Raw genomic sequence first — 21,156 nt, forward strand, 5'->3', positions numbered from 1 at the left:
CAAATTTTTGCGCGTACATTTTCACTATTTCTACTCGCCACCTCCTGTAGTTATTATCGAGAGGTTCAGTGATTTGTTGTTTGGTTTTTTTTTCAGTTTACACTTCCCACTACTGGTGTTTCAAATTCACACAATATTTTATTGAAATTGATGGTTGAATCTTTCTCCATATTCGTATAGAAGGACCAAGACGACAAGAAGCTAACTCGTATCTAAACTTTCAAGCTAACAAGCTTCGGAAGGTTCAGCTCTTTGGGAAAATGATAACGCTCCGCGAAATTCAAAGTGCTTCAGCAGATAACGACATTCTTCAATGTTTCAAAAGAATAGGCTTGGAGAAAGCTAGGAAATTAATGCTACACGATGCTCCACAAACTTTTACCATAAGAACAGGCTAGGAGATATCACAGCAAGTTGTAGTGCAAGAAAGAGGAGAAGTACGATCATCGAATTTAGAAGTAAGAAATGGAAGTGGAATATGAACTTCTTGATGCCTGACCTGCAACTAACGACGATTACGTAAGGTAACGGAAGAAGCCAACTGTATGAGTTCTCATATCTTTTCCTTTTCCTCTCTCCAGCTTCTCTCTCGTTGTTCCACTTGTTCTTCCGTCTGTTCTTTTCTGTTTCTTGCATTGTTTTATTAAATAATTATTTAATTATTTACTATTTTATTACCATTATTTAATTTACATTTTCATTTCCTTTCTTGTCTTCTGCATCATCTATGTTTTCATCTTTTTTTCCTCTGTTTTGTTAAAGCCCAAGGTTCCTCATCTGTTTCATGGTAAGAGTTCGTGAAGCATTTTATAGAATTCACTTTCAAGCTTTCTCCGAGCCTATTTTTCTGAAACAATGGAGGGAATAGTCTGCAGCACTGCAGCGCTTTGAATTTCGCATTAGCATTGGTCTGAGGGCGGAGCCTCCCGCAGCCTTGTGTGTGTTTAGTTACAAGTGCTCAGTACAGGGATCGTGGCGGTTGAGATCGAGGTGAGACCCTTGCTCACACCACCTGGCAGTTCGCAATGGTCTCACCTCGAGAATAAACGGTTGATTCACCGGCGTTGATTCTAGCGCAGCCGCTTACGCAACTGCATGGACCTTTACGTCGCTTCGACTCGACTCTATTATATATTTGGTTTTAGATTACGGGTATGTGCACACACTCATCAGTGCTTCTCCCTCTCCACAAAGCGTGCAGCACTTTCGCAAAAAGATCTTCACGTGCTGTACAAGTAGTGTCATTTGATGCGAGGGATACTATGATTGCTATGCAGAAACCGTTTAACGACGTTTACTCCCGAGTAGCTGCGGATTATGGTGTCAACGTGCATCCTGATGTTATTGCTTCCGCATTCCCCAAACTCATGAAGAGCCTTTCTGCTAGCGATCCATGTTTTGGATTCAACACTATAGGACCTTTCGAATGGTGGAAACGAATAGTGGTTGGATGTTTGCGAGAGGTATTCACATTTTCTCGTTATTTGATCCTGTCCTTTTTTCTGGTCAGCGGTCTCGCTCCTGCATTTAGGCAAATATAGGAGATAAGAGAAATCACCATCATGCGATCGATAATCATTTGTTCTCTGGGATCTAACTGTCAGTCCTAATTCCTGCTCAAGATAGTTTTCCGGTCTTGATGGAAACTTTTACTGTTATCGTATTGCTACATATGTATGATCACTGTCTAACGAACTCAACTGGGCGCGTGACTGGGACAGATCTGAGGGAAGTGCATCAAGCAGAGAACCAGGCTGCGTTGCGACAGGTTCGCTGCTCACCCGGCAGAGCGTGACTTTGGCAGCGACTGTAGTGCGCTGAGCGCTAGCGGGATTTCAAGATTGACCAAGACCATAGATTTTACGAGTTTTCGAGGTATATTATTCCTGAGTATTCTCTAATTCAGGGATGCTCTGTTCAAATGGATCGAGAAAAAGAGGACGAAATCGCTCAACGTCTGTTCAATTTCTATGCTACTGCGAGCGCTTGGCGTATTATTGATCCGAAGGTAGCTTCTATCAATACGTGGCAAGAAGTAATTATGGAAGATGCATTTACGTCTTAATGTTTAGCTGAAGTCAGTCCTCGTTCAGTTGCGCCAGAACGGGTTGGGTGTTGCTGTTGTGTCCAATTTCGATGCCCGTTTGAGGAAGATTCTCGAAGATTTGGATCTATACTCACTGTTTGACATTGTAATAACTAGCGGAGAAGTTGGTGTGGAAAAGCCAAGTCCGCGAATCTTTGAAATGGTTCTTGATCACTATCACTTAAACAGCGCTTCGCAGTTGTTGCATATTGGAGATAGTTTTAAGAATGATTACCGAGGAGCTACGGATTTCGGCGCAAACGCTCTTCTATTTGATCCATATTCTACTAATCAAGATGTGCCATATGCTGACAAAATAGCTTCATTCAGCGAACTAAAAATAGAGTAGATTTTAATTTATAGTAGTTTAAGTTCTTTCACTGGGTAATGAGACGGGTGTAGCGCAGTCGGTAACATTTTCGTAAACTTCCGACGGGAGCGTTGGTGGTTCGAAATCTCCAAGAGCAAACCAGTCATTGCTCTCCAGTGTTGGAATTGGTGCCAGATGCAATCCGCTAAGATAAAACACTGACTTGATACGTAGGTTGATCCGGTAAGTCATTCATTATATACGATGTCCACGCTCGAACGCGTAGGTCCATCCCAAAGAAAGTTATCCTTTTATCCTTTAGTGGCCTTAATTAAAGCTGTGGAATGTAAGAAAAAGTGGAATACGCTAAGGAAGTCGTTCGATTCGTGCTTCAAGCCAGGTGGAAAAGTGAATCCAGCTGGAAAAACGGAGAAATATCATAGTTCATCGCCAGCTCCTACACCAGCTCTATGGTTCAAGGAAGTATGTCGAAAAATGTTCATTTTTCAATTCGTTTGTGCAAAGACTCGTGACAGCATCTAGAATAATGTAGTGGAAATAATCGCATCGATAGTGTTTAGGTGCATCAGTAAGTAGTATGTAGAATAGGGTGAAAATGATTTGAAGCTAGGCGCAGTTGCTTAAACGGTGGATGTGGAAACCTCGCTGGGGATTGTTTACGCTGCTGCTCGAGGTTTCCTTTCGATTAAACTGTAGCGGTAGCGATAGCGAAAAACAGTTAATAATCTCTGAATACTCAATCCAGAAACAGTGCATCTACGTAAAAGATAGGCGTTTCAGCTTTGAACTTTTGTCAAGTTTGATGAACAGTCCTGAAAAATAAATTCGACAGTTCTTTCTACCACTGAATATGCAATTTCATCTCGTTTTTCTTAATTTTATGCCTACAGCTCAATAGCATGGTTGCTTCTGTATGCTTTCAATATTGTCTCCGAATCTTTTTATTTGTTGTAGTCTAGCTAGAAACAGAATAAAGAAAACTAAGAGACTGCTTTATAAGGTACACATAATCTCAAAGTTCGAATCGAATCAAGACAGATGAGGGGCGGAAAGGGTTAGATCACGTTTCACAACAGTAAAAATGCAACCGGAAGGACGGCAACTTATATGTAGGAGAACTGAGAGATGTCATGTTTGAATGCCCCCACCGACGAAAGGTTCTTACCGCTATTTGTTATGACTCTAGAAACTTCCAGCATCATTTCCGCAGCATAGAAGAAAAACAACAGTAGATGAAAAGGCTCAGCAAAAGCAATGTCTACTGCAGTATTTATTAGCTCGCTCAGTTCTCCAAGTTTGTACTCTATGAAAGAAGAATATATGCTATGAAGTGCTATACGAATGAAACCACTCCAACGTGGAGCCCTCGGAAAGGTAGAGTCGAAAGCAATTCTTTTGGACGACACGATCACACTTAACATAGAAGAATCACGGGGTGCTATCTACATATACGTATAAATTCCTTAAAACAGCGAGGCATACCCATCTAAAGCGTCACAGGGAATGCTTTGATGAGTGTTTCACAGAAAGAACAGCATTTTTTACAGCAATATCCTAGATTATGTACTGAAGAGAAAGAACACATGAAATCGAGAGGTAACATAGCGACAGTGTTTCAAATCGCTATTGCGCATTGACGATCTTCAAACGCGTGAATATCTACAGCCAAATCGGCCAGAACCTGGAATTACTGGATTCGATAAGATAAAGTTATGTCAGTAGTGAAACTAAGTAGAATAAATAGTCGAGTATAAGCTGCTCTAAACATTACTTGGGTTAGAACTCGAAGTCGATCAGTGGTTGTGTCTAGTCTTTGACTGATTTGTGAATTCATCGACGAGGTATCGAACTCGACATCTGGACCCAGGTCAACCTAAAACAGTGTATAATTAAGGTCAAATTAAAATGCTTGTCGGAGTAATTAGGCGTGATAAAGAAATCATCTTATACGAAAGCGAATATAAAATGATTGAAATGAGGTATGGAATCGGATCCAGATATCTAAGCGTGCTAACCGATGATAAGAAAAGAGGAACTGAAAGGTAGGTCACGTCCCTTGAGGTGTGCTACAAAATGATGCTTTCTTTTTCAGTAGGGGTGGAAGCGTTGGATGAAGGTGAGAAGAGTGCTGCAATTTAGGGAAGCATGGAGTCTAGTTCTCGTTATTTGTTGGAGACCAACCCAGCCCTCGCTGCGGATCAAAATTCTGAAGGAAAACTCGTGATATTCGGAAAGGTGAGAACCTAACCTTCCGTACGGTGTTAACGTTGTTGTTATCCTCGAAAACACTACCACAAATCATCTCGCCGTCTTTGCTGCCAGTTGACTCGTTTGTTTGCAAGTGGCTCTTCAAGGAAAAAAAAAACAGTTATATGAGCATGTACTCCAACACAGCTACTCTAAAGTCTCACCAAAGTGACATTGTTTTCGGACAAATCCACAAATGAGTCGCTAATACTTTGGGATGAACGCTTAAGGTTCGATCTGAAGAAGAAAAAACTGGACAATCCCTGGAATCTTCCTCAGTGTACATTCATAAATCACTTGCCTCCTTCTTCTAGATCTCGAGGCAGGCGGTGATTGTCTCAGCTGATCGGAAGGAGTGTGACCTGCATGTTCCAAGCAGAATCTCACGTACACCGAACTGGAAAAAAAGAAGAAAAAAGACTCTCTCAGATGTCTGCTCATCCTCACTATTGGTCATTTATCAATTTGTTAAAATCACCAACCCGTCTATTCTTTCCATGACATGAACGAAAGCAGTGCAAGAGACTATGCTTCCCTCTGCTTCACTAAATCGTGCAGAATCTGACAGCCGACGTCTTTTTAACATTGGCGAAACACGTCGACGGCAGAGAAGATAGTATTCCTTAAAAACAAAGGGATAACAGTGCTATGGAAAGCACTACACGTGCTGCTGGGAAGCCTACCTTGTCATCGCTGGATGGACCTTCTTCAGACCCAACGTAACCGCCTTCTGTGCGAGAGTCTTCAACTTCGGACAACCATGACTGGAAATTGGGCACATTTTCAGCCGAAAAATAAGAAACTAATTTTCGTCATTGAAAACGAAATCAAATAGAATGTGGCGAATCGCAGTTAATAGAATAATAATAGTAATTTTTGGTGTGGCATGGGTGTATGTGAGCACACGAACAAATAAACAAATAAGTAAATAAAACAAAATAGATAAATAAATATGATTAAGTACAATAACTTGCCTTTATTCAAGTTGGATTCCAATGTTTATTGTTAAAACAGTTCACGTTAATTATGCCTTAAAAGACTGTGGCGGTCTCTGTCTTGAAACTAATTTTACAAATACCGGCTCAAACCCCTAAAAAGTGAAACATGCTCAGAGAATGACGGTTTCGGGAACTTTCCTAATGATAAGTCGGCATCATAGCGGAAAAGTAAGCGACGCAAGGCTATACCTCATCATCTGCGAAGCGCTCACGTTAGAAAGTTTGACTTATCAGAGTTTAGGTGTAGTTTAATGCTCGGACGTTACGCATATATCTTCCGCTACTGCGTAATGTACGAAGATTGTTTACGCTTGAGTGTGGTTGCGGATGTTCCTGGCACCAGTGTACTTTTAACGCACTTGCGGTACAATCGTGTGAATTTGCTGTGAAGCGAAAGTGTTGCGAACTTGTACGTTTCGTTAATCTGACGTATTCACAACGCGATCTAACTAGAATGGAAGAGGTTTCCTTGACTCAGATTCACATTCCCATAGAGTACATCGTAGTTTGCCCTAATCCACAGTAACCCTCTTGAATTATTTTGCAAATTATGTTCGATAAGGATGATTTTCCGAAGAAAAAAAAAAGGATTCATAGAGATGAATGGAAAAAAAACCTCATCATGGCAAATGTTCATATATTTTGTAATGTAGAAACAAAAACAGAACACGGGAAGAAAGAAAGTAGAAAAAGTTGACAAACGAAGAATAAACCCTATAGTTTCCAGAAAATGTATGGACTATGTTACGAAACTCATAATTGCCTATTTATTCCTTTTTCCCCCCTAATAATCGGAATTTGAGCCCCGGGACAATAACGGAGATGAATGCTTCCGCTTATTTTCGCGGCCACTTGAAAAACTTCAACAAAACAACACATGGAACGTCACTGCAACCCGGTGACGTGATGTGAGCGTTGGCACAGTGTCACGACTCTTAAATCACATGCAACTTTCAACACCGATAAGGCGGATCATCAAAGATTTTCAAGTCCCAGAACTTACAAGTGATACTGTACATGTAGCCAAAATTTGAGGAATAGGATGAGGTTACCTGCAATTGTATGCTGTTGTCGAAAAGCTGCTCATGAATAGGTGCCGGACTGTCGTGGATCGTCGATACATGATCGCAAAGTTGTTCTGGTGTCTCCAGGTCACCACAGTGACAACACGGACAAACTATAGAAATTGATGACATCTGAAAGGTGCCCACTTTATTCACAGACCAGCAAACCAGTTAATTCCACGAGAAATAAGTGATAGTAGGAATTTCAACGGAACAACTCGACAGAGACGATGAATTTTTCATCAGTTTGCAGTTTCGTGGGAAGCTTCTGCGCCTCAAACGCTGCCGCGAATCATTGGTGCTTGCAAGCGGCAGCAGCAGGGACGAGTAAAAAGCCGGCTAAGCGAAACATGCACTTAAGGAAAGCCCAACTTAGCAGTCAGTTGCAGTGTTCAGTGGACGAGTTTCTCACGTAGTAATAGTAAAAAGAAATGTGTTGCGAGAATCTACACAAACAACGGTGGCGCCAGTCTTCCCTGCTATTAACACAGCAGACCAAAGAACCGGAAGTACCGCACCAGCAAGAAAAAACCACAAACGGCGGCAATCAGTTTGTTTGATGAAGAACGGAGAAAGTGTAAAATTGTTGATCGAAGATTTTTGGAAATCAAAGAATAGGTCAGTACGAGGTGGGAAACAAAGAATAGATCAGTACGGGATGTACCAGTCGCGATTGCCTACGAGAAGAATAGAGGCAGATTTGATTGAAATGTGAATAGGATTCGGGCTTCGACACGATCTGCTGCTATTCTTCGGAATCTCACGTTATTGTTGCGAAAAGAATTCGCATGCACCTTTTTTTGGCGTAAAAATGTTTTCACATCCTAAAATCTTTGATGAACGCAGACGGGAACTCAAAGAAGCCAGTCCGAATTCTAGGGAGGAAACTTGATTTAGAACGCAGAACTGGAATCAAGAACGGATTATGTGATTAGTGGGAAACTACCAGAGAGCAGACAATAAATGTTTTACGAAAATTAAGACGTAACAACAGCAACAACAAAGAGTAACAAAGAAAAGACGCCAAAACCTCGAGAATACGGTACGTTCTGCTAAAGGATTTTATCGAAGACAATGCAAACTCTTGTATTCCATTTTTGTTGTGCATTTAGATATAGTCCTAGGAGTGAAATGCGGTCATAATTTACGGTAGATGACCTTGCTACATGATACCTTCTGCCGATCAGCTAAGCAGTCCGAGTCAACATTCAAAAATTGTTCCAGATAATTTCATTCCTGCGAAATACGGCAAAGGACTCAGTATTTGGACCGCTTTTTTTGTGCTTTCCAGGCCATGTCTGTGTTGTATCCACACATACCGAGTTCGAAAAATCTGAGACGACCAGGAAAACTCCTATCTAACCAAAACTCGTAGCCAAAATTAGGGCTATGAGTCGCTCCAAGATAGTTATCATCCGGATGGGTCATTGAGCCAACTCTGTGGTCCGTCCGTGCGCACATCCGTGCGCAAAATATTTCCAGGGAATGCGAATTGTTGGCGCATAATATCGCTAGAGACTATATCATTGACGGGTCAATTAAAATTACAAGTAGAAGGATTGTTAGGATTTAGATAGTTTTCTTGTTGAGTGCGGGATTTAGACAAAATTTTGATAAAGTTAATAGTGATATAATTGTTAGCTTGGGCATGTTTTGTTTTCTGCAGGTCATCTTTACGTCTTACTACGTAGAGTAATCGCACGAACCCCAAGTGAATCACAACTAGCCCAGGGCTCGGGATTTCCTCCACCACAAAAGATACATCATTTAGCCGTAGGCGAAGAACAAGTCTCATACTTCGGAACAACGTCACTTATTTGAGATTTCAGGATTGAAAGGACATGGATTCACAGACTTAATCGATCCTCAAGGTGTATTAACTAAAAACTAAAGAAAAAGACTTCGAGCAAACTCCGGATGAGACACACAGTCGTTTACAAGAATCCTTTGAGTATGAACCTTGAAGCATTCGCCATCCCACCCAACAAAAAAAGCACATACAGTATCTCCACCACTTGATGATGAACGATAGAAATCAGCAAATAGACGTCTGTCAGATAAGAATACTTTGCTTCCATCCAATCTTTCATCTTCTTTCTTTTTTCTTTGTTTTCGAGAATATTTGGAGGGCGAGTGAATGGAGGACTCTGTGAGATGAGACAAAAAGAGATGGACAATTAAATTGTTTTTCTTAAAAAAAAAACTCCTACAGTTTGTAGGATCTCAAAATAAACAAAGAAATTCTTCCTGCGATTCCGAACATTGAAAATGTCTTGGAGGGAGAACTCTAGGTAGCATAGAGAATGGGTTACTGTAGTATTTTCGCAACACTTGACAAAATAAGATAAAAAATTGCAAATGACATGAGGCAATTAGAGGAAGGAGTGCAATCGCAATTCTAGGTTTACAGTCGGCAAAACCTCTTTTTTTTTTGCTGTAGCAATGCATAAACTATGAGCTTTTGGTGAGGAGATACATGAAAACAAATAGTACAGCAAATTGACGTAAACACCACACTAATCAGTGATAAAACGAGAACAACGCTCGGGAACTAGAAAACAATTCAAAAATCAAGGGGCAATGAATAAACAGGAGCAGGAAGAAACAAGAAACACATAGAGCAGAGCAGAAGGTAGGATTTGAGTTGAGAAATTCACTTGTGGCTTTCAGTTTGCAGAGATTTGCTTCAGATGAGACAGTAACGAAAGAAGTGACGTGCAGAACAGAAAGCCTGCAAAGCTTAGCAAATATTATCAAATGGTTGTTCGTTTGCAGATAACCGGTTCCGATATTACTTCCATGAATTCCATCGAACTCATCGGAATTCCCCCACATTCCTGCACCCGTTCCTGCAGATTTGATCCGTTGCAAACGAATCACACTTGCACAGCTCTGCTCGGTTGCACAACGGAGTTTTTTTCGTTCGTTTGAAGCCCAACGACCGACAGATGATGATCGGCGCTATGATTGCAAAGAAAACACTCGTGGCATGTGGACGAAGCTCTCGTTCAAAGAATGCGCTTAGTCACTTTGCATTCGTATTTCAAGAGAAATTATATCCGAGCATTCAAAAGCACGGATACTAGACGTGTGGAGAAGTAAGAACTATGAACTGGAACGTAGGAACCAAGAAATGTATGGCTGTGAAGGATTGGTCAAAAATAGGCTTGGATTCGCTTTATTCTATATTAATTTTACTTTTTGTTTAATTAAATAATTATTTACCAAACATCACATTCAAACAAATATTCCACTTGAATTATCCACGTCTTGGAAATTTTACTAAGGTATTTCAAACAAAAAATAAAAGTTTCAAGCGCTATGATTATGTTTTTTAGAAGCAAAAATTGCGAGAAATGATGAACAACTTAGCTGTTGACTCATTTTTTCTTTTAAATTAAGGGACTAGATCTGTGAAGGAAACTTACACAACGTGGATGAATCTAAAAAAAGTACGCTTCAGAGGCATTTATTAAAATTGGTACAGATAAGGGTCGGTGTTGTTCTACTTGTGTGCCACAATGCACCAAAGAGGTTCGACGAATGTTCCATCATTGAAGGAAGAGATTTTGAGCATTAATGAGATTAAACTATTTTAAAGAACAAGTGAAATGTTAAATAGATGTATATAAAAACTATTGAGCGAATAAGATCGCAACAAATAAATATAAATACTAGAGAAAACGTATTTTTGAGAAGGAAAATCCGTACCCACTACATACTTCTGATCTGATCTGATCTTCTGATACACCTTGTAGTGATGAAGGATGGCAGACCTAATGAAATAAATAGCGCTGTATAATTTTTATTTATTGTTCAAGCAAAAAAAGAAGAAAAAAAAAAGAAAAGGAAGAAAGGCTGGGGTCAAGGGAAAATCGGATACTATGGGGATTACGATAGCAAGCTAAGGTGCAAGGAAAAATCAGATGCTAAGGGATTACGGTAGCAAGAATGCGGTCAGGTAAAAGGTCAGATACTATAGAACTGAATGCGGAAATCCAAGACTTCAATAGCGTTTTTTCAACTAATTTTTATGTAAGTGAGCATAATCCGAAAGTTTTTAGGTTGGCGAATGGAGTAGAAAAACAGAGGTTTGATAATACGATCATGTCTGAATCGTAAACTCTGATAATTTTGGTTTGGAAAGGAGGGAATTTGAGGTCATTTTGTTGGCTAACTCTTGTTTCACTCCCCCTTTTTCTACCCGTATAATGGAACAACTATGCAAAACGACAACCGAAGTGAAAAAAAAACGATGTCATAGCGATTGGTTTCAGCAAAGAAGTCATTGATAACAACATTTCATTTTATTTCGGTATTATTAATAATTTCATAGTTGTATCTCGCTGTGAAGACGAGATAATATGAGGCTCCGGCGGAGATTCTGGACACCAGTTTAATAGAAATAATATGCAATAATGGCTGGGAACTGCTGATTTTCAAAACATAACATACTTTCAGATTTCAATAAAGAAGAAATCAATAGGTGAGACGAAAACAATGACGTGAAAATGTGAATCATCTCTCTTCGATCTTTGAAGGCAGATCCCGGGGTTATTTTCAACATTAGCTCTCTTCAGAAGCAAATCAGGGTCGAACTAGACAAAAAACCGACGAAACCTAGACACAGCGTTCAAAAGTGAGGCAGAAAAAATCCAAAAATCGGAAACAGCTAGGAGCTGATCAGTTTACCCCACGAGCCAGCTTCTTGCACCTATACAATTAATGAAACCAACTTTGCATGCCTTCATTTCATCACTGCTGCAGGTGTGAAGAGTGGCTTCGTTGGGCTAACTGATCAGATTGGTGTGACCTGATCGTTCTGATTCTCGGATTTGAAGAAAGTGTTACGCGTCTTCGCTACAGTACTTGTGGACCGCGGCTGGAATCCTAGTTTGTACCGTAGAGAACAAAGAAATTTGCCAGGAAGATCTTTTTTAAAGGTAAAAAGAAAAACAATGTTAGTATGCGAAGTTCACATACTTACACCTTAAATATTATAACATTTTGCTCCACTTTCTCTCCAAAGAGGAGATTTGCTAACAGCTAAATGGAGAATATACAAGAACAACTTTCAGATTGTAAATATGAATGAAATTTGAATTCCAGAAAGAAAAATTCCGGTTCCCATGCATAGCACTTTCAAAAATGCTTCGTCACTCGTCGACATCTCGAATTTAGCTTACTTCTGAACACCTAATAAATTTCGTCTTCATTATAGATGAAGCAAAAGAAAAATAAGCGCAACGCACAGGAAAAGAAATGAAGATGACCGTTTCTGGCTACGATGTGAAGGCTGAAGTGAACCTTTCACTTCGTGTTTCTACGTTCTCCACACCTCTGTATGCAATCTGTTTTGAAAAAAAAAGCAGGAAGGAAATGGATGTGTTGTGGCAGTTAGTATAGTCTTTTTTCTGTGAATGTTCCCGTCTGCAGCGTTTCTGTTTTTCTTTTCCCTGATTCAATCACGAGCGCTTTGCAACAGCGAGTTTGCAGAGGATAACATGAAGAAAAATGTGAAAAAGCGTGGATAAGGATCGATTTATGACGCGGTACGCTGAGAAAAAACTGGAACCTGGTTTCACGTGCAAATAACAAGTAGACAGAGGAATTACGATCGCAGCAGTTGAGCAAAGTTCATCAGAGCGGAGCGGAACAAAAACATAAAGAATAGAAAAGAGGAAAGAATGACGAATGGGCTGTTCGGGACGATAACGACGCTTCAGGCGGTGATGGCTACTCGCACACAGATGACATACACAACCAGCTATGGTGGAACAATAGTCGGCGTTGTGTTTTGCAGACATGCAGCTGCATTTGCGCGTGCAATTGTGGCGCTGCTGGTTGCAGCGCTGTCTATTCTATCGCCACTGCAACCGACGGGTCACTGCGACGACGACGAGAGGAACGATGAAAAACAATTCTGCAAAATAGCGCCACGATCGATGAGGATGATGATGAGCGGAAGACAGAGCGATAAGCGATGAACGGAAAGCACAAGAGTCTTTGCGCTAATCGTCTGCGTGTTTACTGTTTGTGAGTGGTGAAGAAGAAACACGACATACACAAGAAACATGATATTCGTAGTTGTAGTAGTGGGCATCTCTCCACTTTCCTGGGAGCAGCTGTTCGCATGTGGATGAGGCGGAGAAGCTACTAGCAGTCTATGTGGCCGTAGAAGATATCGTAAATCATTTAAAACGATCCAAGCACCTGAGAGAATACAGGAATAGTTTTCGGGATTGAGATTATTCACATGCCATTCGAAAATCTTCTTGCTTGATATTGTTCAATGTTCGATGCACTAATGGATAAAAAACGAGTAAAAGTTTAGGAAAAGAAACATCACAACGAAAAGTTTCAAGGGAAATTAAGTTAAAAACCAAGTTCGTTAGTTATATAATACTCGAGTAATCACTTAACCTTTCGACGACAACGCGACTGAACTGTGAACTGCACACTTTTCAAAGGTTATTTTTCATAATTTTTCTATTTTCTTTTCTAGAATGTGTTCTGTGCTTAATGCATGTGTTATTATTTCCCTGTTCCAGTGTGTCACGTAAACGTCGCTTGTCGCAGGATACGCGAAAAAAAGGCGGGGTAAAGGAAGGGTATCATGGGATTAATTTGGTACGGAAACCGCCGAAAAATCATTGAGTTCGGGTAGTAGATTACGGGAGTGAGGGCGATCCCGCACAATTCCCCCTCCTTAAAAGGTCCCCCTCAGAAAAAAAACGCCGCGGGAACCATTTTAGTTCCTACGACGTGCGTGAGGACGCGCCTCTATGTACAAGTTCCGGTCCCCACAGTAGATTATTCATTGGTTTCACTTGAATGGGCTGGCGAGGAGGCGTCATTAGTCTTCGTCCGCTCGCTCGAAGACGCGGAGCGTGCACAAGGGTGATGCGTTGCAACTGAAATCGTAAGAACTGTGTCCGCTTCTTACGACGACCAGGGGAAGTTGAAGAGAGCCAGGGGAAGTTGAAGGGAGCCACGCTTGTTTCGGTTATCTTCAACCAGGGTCAAGCGTAGTGAAGAGACACGACCCTCTTGAATACGACCCTCTTCCTCCCATCCTCTGCGCTTCTGAAGTTGCTGCGATAGTCGTCCTTTGCTCACAATACAATACAATATATTGGAAATTTCGTGTGCTTCGAAAACGCAGAGTCGAAATTTAGCCGAGCAACAAATGCCAAATATGAAATTCCGTTGCTGACAGAAGCACAGAAACACCAAGCAATGAAAGAAGCAAATTTACTGAAGTTTGAAAAATGTTGGACTGCTTGAGCTGTAGCCAAGATTGGTATTTATATTTGTTTCTATTTCTATTTATTTATTGGTATTGAAATATTTTCATTTTTAAACTATTCTATTTTGTAAAATCTATGAAATATCTTCAAATAATGATAAATGATGCCAAGATTTAAAGAAGGTCGAACTTGGAGCTATCTTCAAATATTAATTAAAGCACATAATAAGACAAAAAAGGGAAGACAAAGGTGCGTAGGTCGAATTACAGGGAAACGAAGAAAAAGGCGAAAAAATCAACATTCTGTTGCGACAATGTGATAACGGGACGACGCCGGTTCGACACCCTGACAAGTCAAATTTTTGCAAAAGATTTAGAAACTTGAATTTACTTCTGAACGATGAAGAATTTAATGACACATGATTTTCTGCAGTTTCAGACGTGGATTAAGCAGAATTTAACAGCCAAAAAATTCTGTCAGAGTCTCTGCACATTCATTTGTTAGGTCTGGAAGATCGCAAATAATTTTTTGATAAGAGGAACAAAAGAAATATTTTAGGTAGACTAGGAGAGAAGAAGTTTTCACCTACAAAACAGACACATCACTATTTAGGTGAGACAGAGATGGGAAAAACGGCATTTTTTCGCATCTTGGAACCATCAAAAATTTGGAAAAACTGCTAGGTCCAGAAAAACGAGTGATGTAGCGTTTGATAGAGAAAATTCTCGGCTACAAAGTACTGGAGGATGATATGCTTCGAACAAAGTCACCCCGAGTTATTGAATTTTATTCAATATCACACACTTGGCGAACGAACAAAAATCAGGATTTTGGCAAGTTTTTCCACTCCAGAAAAAAAGGGGCGGCGGTCTAAAGAAACATTCATGTGTTCGGATAGAGGTACCAAGTGTTGAACCTGCGTAGTCCCATTTTCACATTCTCAACACCTTCAAACCATTGTAGATCTTCAAACCAAAATGTTGATGCTTCCATGTTATTGTCCTCCTGGAACCTAATATAATATTTTCTGATGTATATAAATATTTAATAGTATTTAATGTAATATTTCGTTTTTAATACCAAGTAATAATTTTCCAGGTTATCATGCTAACCCCTATGCACTACAGCCCACCACACACTCCCTTACGATGGCTCCTTTCTCTTGGGAATCCCTCCCTCTACAACCCCCGCCCCATGGGAAAATTCCATCACACGCTTGACCCTGTCTAGAGTCCGAACGTTTCTGCGATCCTGGTGTTTCTGTAACACGTCAATTTTGAGATTAGGAATGGTATTCCTAATTAGTAAGTCAAAAATCACGCACAGACTCCCAACCTACCTTAAACAGCATAAGAATAGTATAGATACAGAGATTTGCGGAACTTTTCAAGCAGGAGAAGCCCCCAAAACAGGAATAGAAGAGAAAAGTGGAAAGGAACGAACTACCGTTCACTATATATAATAGCACCGAAATATGAAGCAAATATTTGCGCAAAAAGGGCATCGTTTCCAGCGCTACAGCGGCCTTCCCCTTCCGCTCTATCAATTCTATCAATACATATAATATCTGAGAGTTCATATCGCGTACTCATTACATTCTTCGCCTTAATCGCAACGAAACCAATTATATGCGATACTATCACCCATGATTAGAATGGAAACAAAGGCGCGAACTAGAAATTGTAGCAGATGAGCCGTTCTGAGTCCTCAGGGAGCGAGAATCCTGAGAATTCAGCCTTCCACGCAATAAGGAAAGTCTTTTCAGAATCTCAATGTTAGTGTTTGCCTATTTAACTTCTATTCAATATTATTTAACTTACAATGTCAAAAAAAGAAGGAAGGAAGAAAGAAAAAGGAAAAAAAAACGAAAGAAAAGAGAAGAACTACGTAGTACTGTTTGGCTATCTAGCTTATATTCACCACAATATTTCGCATAAAAATTGGCCACCTCGAATTTTACGCCTAAAATTTCTTCACCTGCATTGCCTTTCCACAAAAAAGCGTGAAACAAATGGTTGAGCTAGAAAGGGAAGAGGTCAGAATGATGAAATCCTGGTTATGAAGACAGGATAATGGCCGTTATTGCAAAAAGACGGATATTTTTATGTAATTCTCCAAATCTTTTCGCAATGGAAGTTAGTGAGAGCGGAACAAAAGATTTTGTTGTGCTGTTTTCGTTTCTACAGATTTTATTACGCAAATCAAGAATGTAGGGCTTCCGTAAACGATTTCAGGCGTAATAAAGAAAGCTCTTGAAAAAGAAGAAAAAAAAACAAGAACAAAGGCTGGAAAATTTATGAATGCGAGAAAATAATGAGAGCAGACTTTTGAAACTGCAGAATGCTTTTGCCGAACATGCACAGCGCGCTTTGGTTTATTCGAGTAGAGGTAAAGCTGCAATCGAATACTTTCGAATTATTCGACTTAGATTGCTTAAACACGTGCTAAAATAAGTAAAAAGAAATAATAAATAATAAAATAAATAAAAATAAATAGATACTACCAGTCAGTCATAATATACAATATAAATATCAAGCCACGAATGATTCGTTCGAATATCGAGTATTCGACTATTTTAAGCACTCAGATATTTGTCAACAGCGAGAGAGGTTGATATGGCAATAATGATGGCAATAATTCGCTTTACTGCTGATTGGGAAAATTTCGTTCATGGCAATATACCGATTCTGTTCGATGAATAAACCCGGCTCTCAGCTGTTTACAGTGGAAAAAAAACCCCTTAAAAAAGGATTATCGCACCACGTCGCACCTGACCAAATATTGCGAAAACATCGACGGTGCAAAAAAAAAACCTAACCGTTCAGAATTCCTACAGTCATATGGAATAATCTATAGGGTATTTATTGCAAGATTTTTTTTCAAATGTAAAAGAACCGCCTGGATCAGATGATTATTGGGGACGATCATCGCTCCTTGGCTAAAAAAACACAACAGTTGTTGTCTAGACTCAAAATCTGCAAAGGATCTAGAATTACAAAGAGGAGAATTCTGAAACTAGATCGTTGTGTTGTTGTTGTTTGATCACAGCGTCGGGGACCTCCGGAAATTCACAATCACCGTCTTCAATTAACCACTTTCTAACCACATTCAGCTGGCAATCCGTTCCTACTTCCGTTTTTGCGCTCTTTTACTCACATCACAACTAGTAAATACTTCCAACCTGAAGCAAAGAAAGTCTTGTTGGACCCGAGAGGAGCCGCGAGACTGTTACGACGTTCTTTTTTTCTTTGTGCAATGCGCACTGCACTGCGATTACGCATAATGTGGGAGTTGTTCGCGAAGTTCCCGAACCGCACGAGAAATATATGATCGATGGCTGCATCAACGCGCGTCCATCATGTACAGGGCTTACGTCCATCTTACAGTCGGCTCCAAAAATGTTCAACCAACGAACGCGACGCGTCTGCCGCAATGCATTGTTTCCCGCGTTAGGCGCACACCCATCTTCTTAATTCCTCAATTAGAAAGCGCATTGCATTCATCTGGTTGAACACCGCATTTTAGTACTGGGAGGAAATCAGAGAGATTAAGGAAATAAATCCAGAAAGAAATGGGAACGATGGGCGCACTAACATTATCATCTTCAGTTGTGACAGCGAATTCAGAAACTCAGAAAACTGCAGGTTTACAAAAAACGAATGAGTTCTATATTTCGAATGCTAGAAATAAGCCCATGATATATTCGAGAATTTCAAGAAGAAAAAATAAATAAATCATTTGATGTGCTGGATACGGACAAATTCCTCGGAAAACTTTATGAAAAGAAAACCAATTTCTTTCACCGAATCAAGAACGAAAACCTAGAATTGAGTTTTCCCTCATTCAAACATAAAATGTTAAGTCAGGACCGCAGAAATACGAGTAAGCCGCCTATGACTGACACAGTAAGCAATTGAAAAAAATGGATAAGGTCGATAGAAGATCAAGGAGATTTGAACAAAAAGAAGAAAACCAAAAAAAAATTACGTGTGGTTCATGCTTGGTTAAAATTGTTGCGGTATCCAGATGGTAGGATTTGACAAATTCGATTAGTCAAAATAGACTTCGTCGAATATTCGAATGATGAAATATGCTTGAAAACGTTTTCAAGTGACTTGATTCGAGTGATCGAGTAATGAATGATACGATTGAAACATAGCAAGATCTGGTAGTGTAAAGAAGAGGTGTAATAGTTCGCGAGAGAAGCCGAAATTCCTTTTCGTTCCTCGACAAAGCATGTGACTTCCGCATTGCATTCGCCGAACATGAAGCGCATCCAATTCCTCCCCCACACCGAGCTGCAGTTGTTGAATTTCAGACTGTCGCAGGTCCGCAATTGCAGACTGCTGGTCAAAAACAACGACTGCATATGCATAATTAAATAAACAAACACATAATACCGTATCGAAAATAAGGAATTTTGGCTTCATCAAAAAAAGGGACCGATATTCATGCAGCTGTTTGTAAATAGGAAGAATTGGAAATTCCCGAGCTACCACAAAAAAAACATGAACCTTTCCAGCAAAGAATCGATTCAGTTTGATGTTTTATTCTTATTTTCTGAAATTTCGCTCGATAAACTTAAAAACTACGACTACGGAGAAATTCATGCTGATTGGGAATTCACTAGCTTCTGACAAAAAAAAAGACGCCAGTCCTTAAAAGTGCTTAGGCGAATTAATGTTTGCCGGCATCCCCATGCATTCGTAATTAATTCTAAAAAGGGAATTCCTTGCGAAATCTCTGAAAGAGAATAATACATGCAAAAAAATCCCCAAAAGAAAAAACAACGTTCAAAACAAGTTCTTTGATCTTTGAGATGTTTACAGCGTGTGAAATTTCGAAGGATGTGCCTCGACCGTCAGGATATTTGCACGCGCGTCAACATCCATTTGTCATCTCAAACAACTAAAACGTTACAGTGTAATCAAAGGAAAGATCTAAAAACTAATAGATAAAAAGCGGGAAGTCAAAGGATCCGAAAGATTTAGAAGAAACCCTTCTCAACCGTCTCTAATGGATGTCAATCACATTTCCGATGACTTATCCTCCTTGAAGACGACTTATGGACATCCGTAAAAAAGCTCGGACATATAGAAGGCAGCGGAATTGGATGACGCTTCCAACGAATCGCATATGAGGGCGCATATAACAAATGAATGCAAGCAGTGAACGGGGAAAGAACGAATCTGCAGCAGCAGAAACACTACCGTGGCGTTGTGGAACATAAACGTGTAGCTTGGAGCTCGTTTCTCTTTTCCCGTTTGCAGAAATGAAAGTGGAGGATCCTGTAAGCTTCGTCGGAGAGGAAATAAATCTACAAGCTCGTCAATAACAGAACTTCAATGATAAGACTAAACTCCGCTATGTACAGCGCAGTGTGTACCACTTCTGAGGGCAGTCGTTATGAGCACATGAAAATGACGGATGAAAATGGGATATGGTGATGTTCACGTGGAAAAACGATACTGTAACCGTGATCAGCACTTCAAGTCATAGTTGCATTTACAATAAAAAGATTTTTCTTTTCTAATAAATTCAAAAAAAGAAAAAAGAAACACGTGTAGCTTGCAAATCTGTTGCAAATTGACCTCTCCGGATCTTCTCATATCATCACTTCCTTCCTCAATTTTTTTTCTTTGTGAAGTTAGATCTTTCTTAACTTATTCATTCACTTCAGCACTTCAAATCACAATCATAAGCTACAAGAGCATGCAATTTCTAAGAATTGTAGGGAATTATAATGAGACGAAAAACCACGCGATTCGAGATTGTAGCATGCACACATCCGGAATAATCTACTCTCTTTGCACTGAGTGGGTTTCTTTTTTTTCGCGAAAAAAACTTCCCGGGGTATTGTATGAGTAAGCAAAAAGCTGCAATAAAAGGGAGTGATTTTTTTTTCCTGCGGAAAAAAACTTGTACAATAACATAGGGCTAAACATGCAAAAATATTCACAATATTCATGGATTGTTTCCCATTATAGCGTTTCGTATTTGAATAATCTGACCGTAGGCATCAGCGCCGCGGGGAACTCACATGACACAATTTGCCGGACCATACTGTTATGAACTCATTTTCCTGAGTTTATACATTTAAAAATCGAATTATTCTCGTAACTGCTTGCGTCAGTTTAAAACAAATAGTCCTCATTTCCTAACCAGTTTGTGTTAAAAAAGCTATGTAAGCAAAGAAATAAAAAGGAGAAGAGAAGAAGAAAAAAAGAAGAAAGGGTTTCCAAACAAGTGAGGACGCAAACAGACCCACGGTAGACAAACATCATCGGACATATCATAAGAGTGCACTTTGACAAAGTCGAAACCTATGTATAGCGGGCAGAGTTCATGGAATCCAAGCCTAGCCCTGCCTTTTGCTTTCTGAAGTTTTAACAGGAAGAAAACTTGCAAGCTGATAAAAATCATATGCATTTGATTGACATCGCGAAAATTTTTCACGTTGAATTCTCTCCAGCTCCACGTGGTGCTCGTGACACTGCATTGTGCCGAGAAGAAGACGGTGAAAGCGATGAAGAAATGCACTCAAATTCCATTTCAATCAAAACACTCAAGCATCCGTTCATTTTACGAGACACCTCTTTACATCAGTTCTGCAATAAAATGACAAAATAGAGTCACAGCCGCAACAAATTCTCCTAAAACACCTAGGTTACTATGGAATTTGCATGTTTTAAAACACTTTATGGAATTTTCATTTCCTCACTTTCATCACCCAATAAAGAGTGTAAAAAGTTGTTTCGTCAGAAAAATTGACGCCTCTGAGTACTTTTTTCCTCCCAGTCCAAGCACTCCCAAGAGTTCTTTTTCGTTTTCACTGTGCCCCTTCCAAAGTTGACACTTATCTGCGAATGAGAAACTTGGGCACAAAAATCCTAAAAAACCTTGTTTGTCAACGAATTGAACTGTCCAGAACGATAAAATTTGTGGATTGATGATAACATAGTACAGTATTCTTTAAAATGTCTTTAAAATGTAAAAAAAAACGAAGAAAGTGAAGGTGTGCAGCGAAATCCTAGTGGTTCAGGATTCGCTGATTCCAATGATATTCACTCTTAGCAGATATTCCGAACAAGCGGATTAGATGGAGCAACTCTTCTAAGAAAATTACCGAATTAATTTAAAAAAAGATCCGTAAGCAGATTTAACACGACATTAATGTACT

The 21,156-nt window shown here is 39.8% G+C and overlaps 4 protein-coding genes across 7 annotated transcripts; 2 read left to right on the forward strand and 2 right to left on the reverse strand.

Annotated features, from left to right (window-relative positions):
- Window positions 1–1,154: 1,154 nt before the first annotated feature.
- Window positions 1,155–2,435, forward strand: RB195_009458 (uncharacterized protein; the record flags this gene model as incomplete). Of its 4 annotated transcripts, none has more annotated exons than XM_064190021.1 (3): window positions 1,263–1,463; window positions 1,907–2,008; window positions 2,073–2,435. In XM_064190021.1, 3 exons carry the CDS (start codon window positions 1,263–1,265, stop codon window positions 2,433–2,435), a joined length of 666 nt encoding a protein of 221 aa, XP_064047603.1. The 4 variants fall into 4 exon arrangements, with proteins under 4 accessions (XP_064047602.1, XP_064047603.1, XP_064047604.1 ...); XM_064190020.1 differs by having other exon boundaries at window positions 2,094–2,435; XM_013450585.2 differs by lacking the exon at window positions 1,263–1,463 and adding an exon at window positions 1,673–1,768.
- A 225-nt stretch (window positions 2,436–2,660) lies between these two features.
- On the forward strand, window positions 2,661–2,939 carry RB195_009459 (uncharacterized protein; the record flags this gene model as incomplete). The annotated part of the gene is made up of 1 exon (XM_064190022.1): window positions 2,661–2,939. The coding sequence occupies one exon, from the start codon at window positions 2,661–2,663 to the stop codon at window positions 2,937–2,939; it is 279 nt and encodes a 92-aa protein (XP_064047605.1).
- Window positions 2,940–3,520: 581 nt separating this feature from the next.
- RB195_009460 (uncharacterized protein) lies at window positions 3,521–3,838 on the reverse strand (the record flags this gene model as incomplete). The annotated part of the gene is made up of 1 exon (XM_064190023.1): window positions 3,521–3,838. The coding sequence occupies one exon, from the start codon at window positions 3,836–3,838 to the stop codon at window positions 3,521–3,523; it is 318 nt and encodes a 105-aa protein (XP_064047606.1).
- A 194-nt stretch (window positions 3,839–4,032) lies between these two features.
- Window positions 4,033–6,858, reverse strand: RB195_009461 (uncharacterized protein; the record flags this gene model as incomplete). The annotated part of the gene is made up of 8 exons (XM_064190024.1): window positions 4,033–4,098; window positions 4,189–4,290; window positions 4,666–4,764; window positions 4,829–4,901; window positions 4,966–5,061; window positions 5,147–5,286; window positions 5,348–5,428; window positions 6,715–6,858. The coding sequence occupies 8 exons, from the start codon at window positions 6,856–6,858 to the stop codon at window positions 4,033–4,035; spliced, it is 801 nt and encodes a 266-aa protein (XP_064047607.1).
- Between the last annotated feature and the right edge of the window lie 14,298 nt (window positions 6,859–21,156).

The sequence above is a fragment of the Necator americanus genome, chromosome III (assembly GCF_031761385.1).
Source record: "Necator americanus strain Aroian chromosome III, whole genome shotgun sequence".
Lineage (NCBI taxonomy): Eukaryota > Metazoa > Nematoda > Chromadorea > Rhabditida > Ancylostomatidae > Necator > Necator americanus.